Source organism: Ipomoea triloba, chromosome 1 (assembly GCF_003576645.1).
Source record: "Ipomoea triloba cultivar NCNSP0323 chromosome 1, ASM357664v1".
In the NCBI taxonomy this organism is placed as follows: domain Eukaryota; kingdom Viridiplantae; phylum Streptophyta; class Magnoliopsida; order Solanales; family Convolvulaceae; genus Ipomoea; species Ipomoea triloba.
The window spans coordinates 33374398-33387632 of NC_044916.1; the positions used below are offsets into that span (position 1 = coordinate 33374398).

Here is a 13235-nt window from a genome sequence, read left to right on the forward strand (position 1 = left end):
ATATATATATATATATATATATATATATATATATATATATATATATATATATATATATATATATAATTAGAACCATATAAGATCACTTCTTTAGGTAAGATCGTGAGATCAAATCTTGTGCATCCATATAAACAATTAAAAAATATTACATGAATGCACAAGGTCCGATCTCACGATCTTATCTAAACAAGTTATCTCATTGGAACCCTACCTATTTTATATATATATATATATGATACTTTCTTTTTTTTTTGTTATTATGTCACTTTACCTATTTATATAACTAAGGGTTAAAATTTTGAAATATATTTGTACAAAAACTTAAATCTGATATTAATGAATCGTGCAGGTAATATCGTTGTATGTAATGGGAATGGTGAATGAAGTTTTATCACCAGAACATCAGAAGGAGATCATCCGTTATATATACAATCATCAGGTTAAAAATGCATGCTTAGCTTTTTTCTTTAATTTTTTTTTTTTTGTTGTGACAATGGATGGGAAATAAATATTGTTTTGTTTGGTAACATAGTTAGTTTATTTGTTAATTTTGGCTTATTTAACCACTATTAGCTATTCGACTTGGTTAAACAGTCAAATATAAATGTTTAATTAATTAGTTTTTTTGTAACAGTTTATTGCTCCAGACGCTAAAATTGAAAAAGCTGTTTTGATCAACTTTTTGAGAAAGTCATCTTGCATGTAATCTACTATCAACTAACAGTTAATTTTTCAAACATCTTTCTACAATCAGCTAATGCTATAATCTATTAACTCAATCTACTAGCAGCTATTTACCAAACACCCGTGATCAAATTTAAATATAAATTAGTGTAATTTATCATCAAATTATAACTATAATTGAAATTCAATGGTACATCATAATTATACGTACCCATGATAATGGGATGAATGAATAAGTTCGACAATATTATTCTTTAATTTATTATTATTATTATTATTACTAGCTATCAAGTCTCATTCTATATGATTTTTTTTATTATAACTCGATATTTTTATGAACAGACATTTGAAGATGGTGATGGTGATGGTTAATTATTATTAGTTCAAATATACAAATGATTAGGGTAATTTAAGTTCATTTTAAAATTTATTTACATTTTTTTTTTGGGTGGGACCACGTACAGAATGAAGATGGTGGTTGGGGATTTCACATAGAGGGTCACAGCACAATGTTTGGGACGGTTCTGAGCTACATCGCACTGAGACTGTTAGGAGAAGAAGCAGAAGACGGCGGCGCCGTGGCTAGCGGCCGCCGGTGGATCATTGACCACGGCGGCGCGGTTGCCACTCCTTCTTGGGGAAAATTCTGGCTTGCCGTACGTAATAATTAAACATCATTTATACATATATTTCTTGGGGAATTCATTTTTATTACTGTTTTTTGTCGACATACATGATACAACACTATTCCCATGTTTTTTTTGTTTTTTTTTTGTAATTTTAATTTTTTTAAAAAGTAAATCAATAAATGATTACAGTTGCCCTAATTAATTTTTGTCGGCAGGTACTTGGAGTCTATGATTGGGAAGGGTGCAACCCATTGCCACCTGAGTTTTGGCTTCTCCCTAAATTATTTCCTATTCATCCAGGTTTCGTATCATTAATTTTCATCCATCAAATTCAGTTTAAAAGAATTTTTATTTGTGTAACATTTATGTTGGATGCATTTCATTAGGGTCGATCATAAAAAATAAAGGTCTCTTTCAAAAATAATAATAATAGAGGTCCAACTAACTTAACTTGCATTTTACTTTGTATCCTATGAAATGACTCGCTGATTTCGACTCATCACATAAAGCCAAACATTATGAAATTCCAATTAAAGACAACAATGTAGTGAGAGCGATATATAGATATATGATAGAAACAATAGTTCAATTGTGTCAATCTCACCATATTCACAAAAGAAACCTTAAAGCTAGCTTGGATTACAATAATTAGTTTTATGACTTTATGAAAGCAACCAATTTTAATTTGTTCTTATTATAAGTTATCCCATAATTCCAATTTGTAATTCTTAAACCATCCTTTTCAAACCTAAAATAAAACACAAGCATAACAATAATATAATAACGTGTTATATTTTGTCTGTTTCAAAATAAAAGCCAAAAACAAAAACAAAACCCATTAATTCACCCTAGTCTAGAATAAGATATCGTGATAACAACATACTAGACTAGGCCGGGTAGCTAGAGTATTTATGAATATAATGCATGTTATTTGATATTATGTGCGTTGGTAAAGTAAGCATATATAAATGCATGAAAGCTGCAGGGAAAATGCTGTGTTATTGTCGGTTAGTGTACATGCCCATGTCGTATCTATATGGGAAGCGGTTTGTCGGGAAGATAACAACATTGGTGGAATCATTAAGGAAAGAGATTCATTCCCAATCTTATGCTAAAATCAATTGGAACCATGCCAGGAATACTTGTGCCAAGGTAACTATATTAATATTAATATTTTCATTTTGAGTTAATTCCATTTTTGGTACTAGATTTATAGGTGACAGTCCACTTTTAATATTTTTTTTATCAGAATATTCACATTTGGTCCGACAAAAAATGAAATTAACTCTTTTCATTTTATATCAATCTAGTTGGAGTCATGTCATGAATTAAAAGCCAAATTAAATTATATTTTAACTCGATCCGATCCTTTGCATTATCCTATCACAGGAAGATCTGTATTACCCTCATCCTTTAATGCAAGATATGATATGGGGGTTTCTTCATCACATTGCTGAGCCCATTTTGGGGAGATGGCCATTTTCCAAGCTAATAAGAGAGAAGGCTTTGAAGATCGCAATAGAGCATGTTCACTATGAGGATGAGAACAGCAGATATCTTTGCATTGGTTGTGTGGAAAAAGTTAGTTTTTTTTTTTTTTTCTTTTTTAAGGAAAAAAACAAAAAGAATTGTTTAAAATAATACTATACGGAGTATATGTTATGATGTGCACGTACTTACGTACGTACTACGCAGGTGTTATGCCTTATGGCTTGTTGGGTGGAAGATCCAACGTCAGAAGCATGCAAACGCCATATTGCTCGCATTCCTGATTACTTTTGGATTGCTGAAGATGGTTTGAAAATACAGGTAACTACGTTTTTACTCTATATATACACCACCCAATTTTAATATTATATATATTATTTGGATGACGAGTAAAACTTCAATCACTACCTGTGGTGTACTAACCTCGATAAACAAGGTACCAGAATGGAACTCACTATTTTTTGATATAATAATCATATTTCACCTACTTGGTCACCTCTTTCAATGCTAATATTATACTCTCTCCCTCCCATTTTATGTGGTTGGTTTGATCGATTAAATACACACAAAAAAAGTAAAAAATACTAAAGAAAATAAGGAAATAAGAAAAAATTGGTTTGACTAATGTATAGTAAATATGACAGATAAAATCAGACAAATATATAGAGCATTATTTATATGAGTTGACATATAATACTATACATTTTTTACGTCATTTAGGGTCCGTTTAGAAATTTGGAAAATGATTTGCAGAAGTCATTTTCTAAAATTTTCAATGTTTGGGGACTCAACGAAAATAAAGCCAAACGAAAATATTCATTCTAGTCAAAAAAAAAAATAAAAAAATTCAATTTGGTGGAAAATGTATTCCTAATTTTTTTAGTACGAAGATATTTTTTCAGATTCTTTAATTTTCATCTCTCTCCCCCTATCTTCTTTTTTAAGTTATTAGTTTTGGATTATTATTATTACCACCATACCACAACACAACCACAGCATCACCACCACCACTACCATCGCCACCACCGACACTACCACTACCACACCACCACCAACACCAAACATACCACTACCATCATCCCACTACAAAATACATTTTCAGGTTTTCAAAGGGAGCCTTAATGAATATTATATATTAATATTATTATGTTGTTTCCATATGCAGTCATTTGGGTGTCAAATGTGGGATACAGCCTTTGCTATTCAAGCAATCTTATCAAGTGATGACCTTACTCAACAATATACCCAAACCCTAAGGAAAGGACACCACTTTATAAAAGCATCACAGGTAGGTACTCTGATCTGATCTTCAACCACGCATGCAATTAATATTTCATAATCCTGATTAGAAGATTAATTAAATTTAATTTCCAGCATGAGTAATGTTTTTAATTAAGTTTAATTACTTTTTCCAATTAATTAATTAGGTACGAGATAATCCCTCGGGAGATTTTAGTAAAATGTATCGACACATTTCAAAAGGGGCATGGACATTTTCCATGCAAGACCATGGTTGGCAAGTCTCCGACTGCACTGCTGAAGGACTTAAAGTACGTACTACTGTACTAGAGTCCTTCAAATTTATTTTTTCAATTTTCAATTTTTTTTTTTAACAATTGTTTAACTTTCTTGGTTATAAATAGGTTGCACTATTACTTTCACAACAGCCCGAAGAATTGGTTGGGGAAAAAATTGAGACTGAATGCTTGTACGATGCTGTTAATGTCATCTTATCATTGCAGGTACGCTAATGTTACGTTGATAAAAACAAATAAATAAATTTATTTTAATTATATTCTAAAACCTTAGCATTAAATTTAAATGATTATCAACATAGAGCCCCAACGGTGGTCTTCCAGCGTGGGAGCCTCAGCGAGCCTATCGTTGGCTGGAGGTGAACTATTCGATCTCCCCTTCTGTTTTATTGATTTTTTTTAAAGAAGAAGTTATATTGTAATTATGTAATACGTAAAAGTATAAATAATTTTTGGGGTCTAATTTTGTGTCCATGTGCATCAGAAACTCAACCCTACCGAATTCTTTGAAGACACTCTTATAGAAAGAGAGTAAGCATAATTTTTAATTATTATTATTTTTTTTTAGTTTAAATTTATTCTATAGTCTATAGGTTAATATTGCTCGAATAATGATCGAGAAAATTTCAATCAAGTTAGTCAAACTATTAATTTGATGACCACAAGGTTATAAGTTGACAACCTAGCTAGGCTGGTTTTCTCTTCCGTGGTCCTTTGCCGGCTAAGGTTATAAAGCGAAATTTATATACCTATTGCACATTTTTAGTAGTAATTGCGGGTTTTTCTTGTTATTCAAAAAAATTTATTGATGAAATAATTATGAATTATTTATAGGTATGTTGAGTGTACTTCAGCGGCAATCCAAGCCTTAGTGCTTTTCAAAAAGCTACATCCACGACACCGGACAAAGGAAATAGATGCCTGCATCTCCAAAGGGTTGCAATATATTCAAAATACGCAAAATTCAGATGGGTCATGGTACGTCGTCGTATTGTAGTAATAAATGAAAATGAACATATATAATCTAACGACAGTAATGTTTGATAACATTAAGGTTTCCGAATTGAAGACAACAAAAATAAACGTGTGGGTTTGAAAAACATGAATATTATTTGTGGATGCAGGACTGGTAGTTGGGGGATTTGCTACACTTATGGGAGTTGGTTTGGAGTAGGAGGATTAGTTGCTTGTGGGAAAAGTTACAATAATTGCGAGGCTCTTCGCAAGGCTTGCACTTTTCTTTTATCAAAGCAATTACCAGATGGTGGATGGGGTGAGAGTTACCTTTCTTGCTCAACAAAGGTATAATAATTATATTATTGTCACAATTAATATGATGCTCATAACTTTTCTATAATCTTGTATTCTTCTATTGAATTTAATTTACCTCTTAATATTTACTTTATTTCTTACACTACTGGATTTGTTCATTTTTGCATTTGATAACGAAGTAGGTCAATAAATATATATATGAAATGTTTTTATTGTCACGCATGCCAAAAACATTAGAGAATAAATTTAGGAGAAAAATAGCCAACCCAGCCCCAACCAAATTGGTCATCAAAGTACAACTTCCGGTAAGAGTGACATATTGACTTTCTTGGTTTGTGTGGGTCAGCTGTGAGCAATCTAAGCTAGTTTACCTTATTATGATGACTTTTGTCACATGACGAAAATTACTTAGTGCACACCCTATAATGGTTACGGGTTCTTTCGTTACTCAAAAATTTTAGGAGAAAAATTAAGATTGTAAAAAAGAATTTAGTAGTTTCAACCTTTCATAATTCCATTTTAATGATTTATTTATTGCAATAGGTGTATACCAATCTTGAAGGCAACCGCTCAAATTTGGTTCAAACATCATGGGCTTTGTTATCTCTAATTGACGCTGGTCAGGTGAGTCATCTAAGCTACTCTTGTAAACATAATGTTCAACCAAAAACAATCTTATGTCTATTCAATATGTGAAAAAATGGAAACCGTGTTTGGATGAAAAATTTAAAAACACACTTTAAATGGAAATAATTTCTAAATTTTATATCTCTTTTGGAATAATTGTTCACCAAAAGTGGAAAATGCGGGGTACACTTTGTCCATATTTTGAAAACAAATTTTAATGGTTAATTAATAATGTTCAATTTATATTTGTCAAAAATTTCAGTTTGAAGTTGACCCAACTCCTATACATCGTGGAATAAAATTGTTGATAAATTCTCAAATGGAAGACGGTGATTTTCCACAACAGGTACGTCATCTTAATTATTCTTGTATTTTTCATAATAAAAAATAATAATATGATTATCAACTCAATAATAATACGAGTAATAATTATTATTATTATTAACACAGATGTAGTTAATTAATTATTTATTTAATTGTGTGCAGGAAATCACGGGGGCGTTCATGAAAAATTGCACGCTAAACTATTCCTCATACCGAAATATTTTTCCAATATGGGCTCTTGGAAACTATCGTCGCCGTGTGCTGTTTGACTAATAATACATGCCTGCAATATTGTATTATTCATTCAATGTCTTTAATAATACATGACGAAAAGCGTAGCCTTTACGTCTTTATATATGTGTGTGTGTGTGTGTGCGCGTTTTTTAATTTTAATGCTTCATCTATTATCATGTTGATTGTACCAAAAATAAAAATGTTTTGTGTATAATATCGCAAGTCAAGAATTTAATTATAGTGTCATACCCATATATATCATATACTTTATTAGATTATTATTTTACTTTGTGTTATGTTATTTTAATTTTTGCTCAATATATAAGAAATCTCACACAAATTTACTCTACACTCTACAGAATCTTTGAAACTCAAAGAACAGGTATCAATCCTGTCCTATATTTATTTCCATTTCCAACATTAATAATAACAAAATATAATTAAAATTACAACTTTGTATATTATGGTGTTTTAGCTCAAGCCAACCACAAAATTAGATAATAGATATAGAGCTAGAACTGGAGTGGACAATATGGTAGGATGGAATTAGATCGAATGCTATCTGAATATTTATATTATTGGCAAGTGAGAACCCCTCATAGAAATTGCCTTATATTATCTCACACCTAGCTACATCCTCCATTAGCTACATCCTCCATTTGTAACATCATGGTACGTGCATACACCAAATATCTAACAAAAAGATATTAGTTATGCTATATATATATATATATATATATATATTGCTTGGAGCCTGTCAAAGAAAAACTAGTCCATATACACTATGTGAAGGTGCATGTTAAGCATATTTATGATTTATCTATGGTTAAATAAACAAAAATTTCGTATTTTAATGGTTGAAGGAATCTAGGGTCTAACTTAATTCAATCAAATACTTGGGATCAAAATTCAGGACAAGTTATAAATGATCATTATTTATAAGACAATAATTGCTTTTAAAAAGTAATGTCTGTCAAGAACTAGGGGCTATACGTACTGCACCAAATTAAAGTGAGCCAATTTATCACAAATGTAGAGTTGGGAAAGAAAGAAGAAGAAACTGTATTGTATTCTGTTGTGTTATTCCAAGAATTACAGACTCTATTTATATACAGTAATGGTGAACTGAAGGAGGGAAATAACAGACATAACAGCCTAAAATATCCTCTAACTAATCCAACTAATTAACAGATCCTCTAACTACACTTTTAATCCTCTAATACCCCCCGCAAGCTGGAGTATACATGGAATGGAGTCCCAGCTTGGAGACAAACTTCTGAAACAACAAAGGCTGAAGAGGCTTAGTTAAGATGTCTGCTGTTTGATTTTCAGTAGAAACATGTAATAGCTTGAGGACCCCTCTTTGAATCTTTTCTCTTATCAAATGGCAGTCGATCTCTATATGTTTAGTTCTCTCGTGGAAGACTGGATTTTCTGCGATAGCCATGGCAGACTTGCTGTCAGAGAATAGGACTGCTGCTTCACCTAAATGGACTTCCAGGACTTCAAAGAGATAGAATAGCCATTGTATCTCAAAGCTCTGATACCATATCACAAATGTAGAGTTGGGAAAGAAAGAAGAAGAAACTGTATTGTATTCTGTTGTGTTGTTCCAAGAATTACAGACTCTATTTATATACAGTAATGGTGAACTGAAGGGGAGAAATAACAGACATAACAGCCTAAAATATCCTCTAACTAATCCAACTGATTAACAGATCCTCTAACTAATCCAACTGATTAACAGGACTTCAAGGAGATAGAATAGTCATTGTATCTCACATGTAGCAAGGGCTAAAGCTCTGATACCATATCACAAATGTAGAGTTGGGAAAGAAATAAGAAGAAACTGTATTGTATTCTGTTGTGTTGTTCCAAGAATTACAGACTCTATTTATATACAGTAATGGTGAACTGAAGGGTGAAATAACAGACATAACAGCCTAAAATATCCTCTAACTAATCCAACTGATTAACAAGACTTCAAGGAGATAGAATAGCCATTGTATCTCACATGTAGCAAGGGCCAAAGCTCTGATACCATATCACAAATGTAGAGTTGGGAAAGAAAGAAGAAGAAACTGTATTGTATTCTGTTGTGTTGTTCCAAGAATTACAGACTCTATTTATATACAGTAATGGTGAATTGAAGGAGGGAAATAACAGACATAACAGCCTAAAATATCCTCTAACTAATCCAACTTGTTAACAGGACTTCAAGGAGATAGAATAGTCATTGTATCTCACATGTAGCAAGGGCCAAAGCTCTGATACCATATCACAAATGTAGAGTTGGGAAAGAAAGAAGAAGAAACTGTATTGTATTCTGTTGTGTTGTTCCAAGAATTACAGACTCTATTTATATACAGTAATGGTGAATTGAAGGAGGGAAATAACAGACATAACAGCCTAAAATATCCTCTAACTAATCCAACTGATTAACAGATCCTCTAACTACACTTTTAATCCTCTAATACAATTCCACATCAAAAAGTTATACGTACAGAGTACATGCATGCATTGCATGTTTTTCTACTTTTTCTTTTTCAACATTACTTTATAGGCTTCACGCTTGTTTTATATGTTTTGTAAATTGTAAATTGTAATTCGCTTCAACCAGGGCAGGTTTTTTTTTTTTTTTTTTTTTCATGGTCTTGGGCTAGTAAATAAGTGAGACCCTATCAAAATATAAATAAACTGTAAATTGAAGAAAAGTTATTCGCGTGAATATTACGGAGTAGATTTTTTTTGAATAATACGTATTAGAATTTAGATCAGTCATGAAAACCTAATTTTGAGCCAATATAATCATAAATACATATACTAACTATTGGGTTAGGACTGGACTAGGGGCCCCCAAAATTTTGGGGCCCTGTGCTGTTGCACATCTTGCACGTACACCCTAAAATCCGACCCTGGCTTCAACATGCAATTTAACACTAATTAAGGCGATGTTTGGGAGTGTAAATTGGGTGTCATTAGACCACAATGTCTTTGGCAAAGATGTATATTAAGCATTAACTTGACTGAACATTGACATCAAAACTCGCAATATTTAATAAAGCTAGGTGGTTCATGATATAAATTAAATTTCATTGCTACTTTTAAAAGGCAACATAATTTGGTAAGGAAATTTGATAGGTAGAGACAAGATTACACAGTACACTACTAAAAGTTTATTCAAACATCAAAATCATAAAATTTCTTCTTCTTCTTCTTCTTATTATTATTATTATTATTATTATTATTATTATTATTATTATTTAAAAGGGGTGGATTTGACCAAAAAAATAATTATTTAGTAGTGTGAAGTCATGTGAACCGCGTTGTGCAGACAAGGAGCGCGTAGAGGAATAAGAGTAGCATTCATTTTTTGAATACCAACACACATAACCAAACAACTTGCACACCCTCTATCATTTCATTTTCCAATTATTACCCTTTGACTTTTTCATATTCCAAAATTACCCCTATATCAACACTACTCCATCCATGCCAATTATCTTTTTCCTGTAAATTACTACACCCACACTGCATAACTTTTAAAAATAAAAAATAAAATTGATGTGATGCATCTCAATTGATTAAAAAAATAAAGTTAGTTTCCATAGTTAGATGTTACAAGTTCGATTTTTTTTCAACACTCTCTAGGTCAAGTTTGTTGCGCATAGTCTAGCTTCTTAGTGTGATTTACAGATGATTTGCGAACTATAACATATTAGTTAGATTTACTCAGTGCACACCATCGAATTGTGGGTTTCTAACGTTATCTTAAAAAAAATGCGTTTTGATTCTTTTAAACATATAATAAATTAAAACTAAGATATGTAGTGAAAAAAAACTTGTTAATATTTAATAATAATATGTTAACTATTTTCCTTTTGCTTCTAGAAAATAGATTGTATACCTAAATAGGTAAATCAAAATAATATGAAATATTAGTCCATAGGACCATTTGAATTGGTCGTATCTATGAAGTGACATGAGGTTTGGTGTCTACGTACCCTACATGCATTTAATTTTAGTGAAAAGAAAGTCAAATTTTTAAAAAGAAACTTTCGTTTTTCAACATTATAAATGGAGTAATTAATAAAAGAGCGAGTCCGTCTCCCATGAGATTAAGTAGTACGGAGTAATTTGATTTAAAATTCGTTGAAATCTAATATAATTGTTGAATACTTGTAAATTTATAACAATTTTTTTTTAAATATCAATTTTATGTCTATTATTTTGTAGAGTTGAGAATAAGAATTAAAATTTTCAAATCTTATTTAAAATCGCAAATTTACATATAGCTAGACTATAAAGTTTTTAATTAAATTTATTTTACAAAATAATATATCGTGAATTTAAGATCATGATCAAATAGGCCCATAAGCATCTACTTGTAGTAAAAGTACAATTATGTCATTAATTTCTAAAGAAATATAATAATTAAACTATTAAATCATTCAAGTTTAAAAAGATATGCAATTAATAATTTGTCGAAAGTTGTAAAAAATATGCAATTTTTAAAATACTTTTTACAAGTAAACTTTTCAATCAAGATGATGTTGTGATTTTTGTGTAGGTGTGATATTCAATTTTCCTGGCTATCTATGTGACTTATCTGTTTGAGAAATAGTCTTATCGTAAACTCTAATTGTGATTGAATAGTTAGTACAATAGCGATACGACCAAGTGGAAATTAAATCAAACAGGAAGTAAATAACACAAGATATTGTTTACCTAGATCGATACAATCGTATCTACATGACTACATCTGGGACCACCATTAGTGAGTCCAATCCAGTATCTCGACAACAATTATTCAAACATATGACAAAGAGAACGCATTCTCAACCCAATTTGCGATATACCTCACACGGTGCAGACCCAATATGAAGAAGCTAGAGAGGATTATCGAGGCTGAAGATTTGTGTAATCAGCAGTCCAATAAATCCCTTTTTGGAGATCCATGTTGTCACTGTCCGTCTCGCAAACTCACCCATCACTGCGCCAAAATTGTATGGAATACAATCCAAAGATAAAGCTTTGTAGAACTTTTTTCTCAGGAGTCTTCTTAAATTCAATTAATCAGTAATGCCTTAAGAAGATGATATATCAGAGTATATATTCTCTTTGTAAATCGTAGAGTTTTTTGAATTGTAAATCTTGTAGAGTGTAATTTCTCAATTCAATATTCATTTCTTCAACTCTATAGAATTCTCTCTCTAACGAGTATATATACTACTTTTAACCTTAGAAGACAAGTAATTTTTACGATATTTCATGTAAATCGAATTATTGTCATATCCTTGAGGTATTTCAATTAGGTAATGACCTTTTTTTTTAATAAAATAACCTTAGACCATGTAGTTCCAACGGATAGCTTTCAAAAGCTCTGCTGTAGTATCTGATCTGTCAGGTATTCAGTCAGCACTCTAACTGATACTAAACTTACCTATCTAGTTTGTCATAATAATTTTGTCAATTAAAAGTTGGAATTTACATTATTAAACACTAACATACGTGATGTTAATGTAAAAATTGCTAAGTTTGACATAAACAGAATCTAATTGCTAACTGAAAAAGTGATTAAATATATCTTTTAAAAACATATATTTCTTCTTACTCATATCAAGAGGATACCATCATGATTATCAACTTCTTCATTGACAATGAGAAGGCAATTGGTTGGTTGCCTCCTCTCCCTTAGTTCACAAAAACAAGCCCCCCACCCCACCCCACACTCCCTAGATCTATGGCTACTTTCTTCTTCGTTTGTCATGAAGGGAAAGATTTGTGTGAAGCATATTTAAAAAAAAAAAAACAAAATTGTGTGACGGGACTAAATAGTTAATTTATTTGTTGCTAACAAAAGAGACCTGAATTATAATTGTCAATTTTCGAGTGAAATTATGTAAAAATTTCATGATGAGTTAATCAAATCAAGCTCCTAAAGTAACTACGCCCAATTAGTTCATTTTGAGTTTCCTTCCCTCTTGATTCGAAAAAAAAAAAAAAAGAAAGTAAGTGTTATGCCAATGAAAAATAATGTTAACAAAGTTTTCAATAGTATCACCGTAATCGTGTCAAATAAAGTAATTATTTGATTTCAAAATACACCATCATGCTTGGTTCTCCCAATGAGCTGTACCTATCTTCAAGCTAGCAAAGGTGATAATGAGTGATGCATAAGTACTGAAAGTGATTTACTGCTTGTTAAACCTCACAAAACCAATTATTAGTTTGACTAAAAGGGATCGGAGAAGAAAGAAGGAAAAGGATAATATGGTAAAAGTAGAGAAGCAAGACGATCTGGTCATCCACGTCCAGCCAAACCAGCGTGGGGTCTCCCCCCCATGCAGTCGCTGTTTGCTTTGCCTTTGGTTTTGCCATTTTTTTCTTCCTTTTTGACTCTCACCCCCAAAAAATCTCACAATTCAAACAAAATAATATT

The 13235-nt window shown here is 31.4% G+C and overlaps 1 protein-coding gene across 1 annotated transcript in view; it reads left to right on the forward strand.

The window, feature by feature from the left end:
• LOC116033081 (lupeol synthase-like) overlaps positions 1-7031 on the forward strand; it is a 9195-nt gene extending 2164 nt beyond the window's left edge. The window contains exons 3-18 of the mRNA XM_031275839.1: positions 350-439; positions 1149-1340; positions 1529-1613; positions 2299-2465; positions 2703-2894; positions 3009-3122; positions 3967-4089; positions 4229-4351; positions 4445-4543; positions 4639-4695; positions 4821-4867; positions 5171-5314; positions 5461-5638; positions 6152-6232; positions 6498-6581; positions 6722-7031. Of these exons, the coding sequence (XP_031131699.1) occupies positions 350-439; positions 1149-1340; positions 1529-1613; positions 2299-2465; positions 2703-2894; positions 3009-3122; positions 3967-4089; positions 4229-4351; positions 4445-4543; positions 4639-4695; positions 4821-4867; positions 5171-5314; positions 5461-5638; positions 6152-6232; positions 6498-6581; positions 6722-6832 (1887 nt within the window). The 3' untranslated portion in view covers positions 6833-7031. The remainder of the gene's footprint in view (positions 1-349; positions 440-1148; positions 1341-1528; positions 1614-2298; positions 2466-2702; positions 2895-3008; positions 3123-3966; positions 4090-4228; positions 4352-4444; positions 4544-4638; positions 4696-4820; positions 4868-5170; positions 5315-5460; positions 5639-6151; positions 6233-6497; positions 6582-6721) is intronic.
• The last annotated feature ends 6204 nt before the right edge of the window (positions 7032-13235 follow it).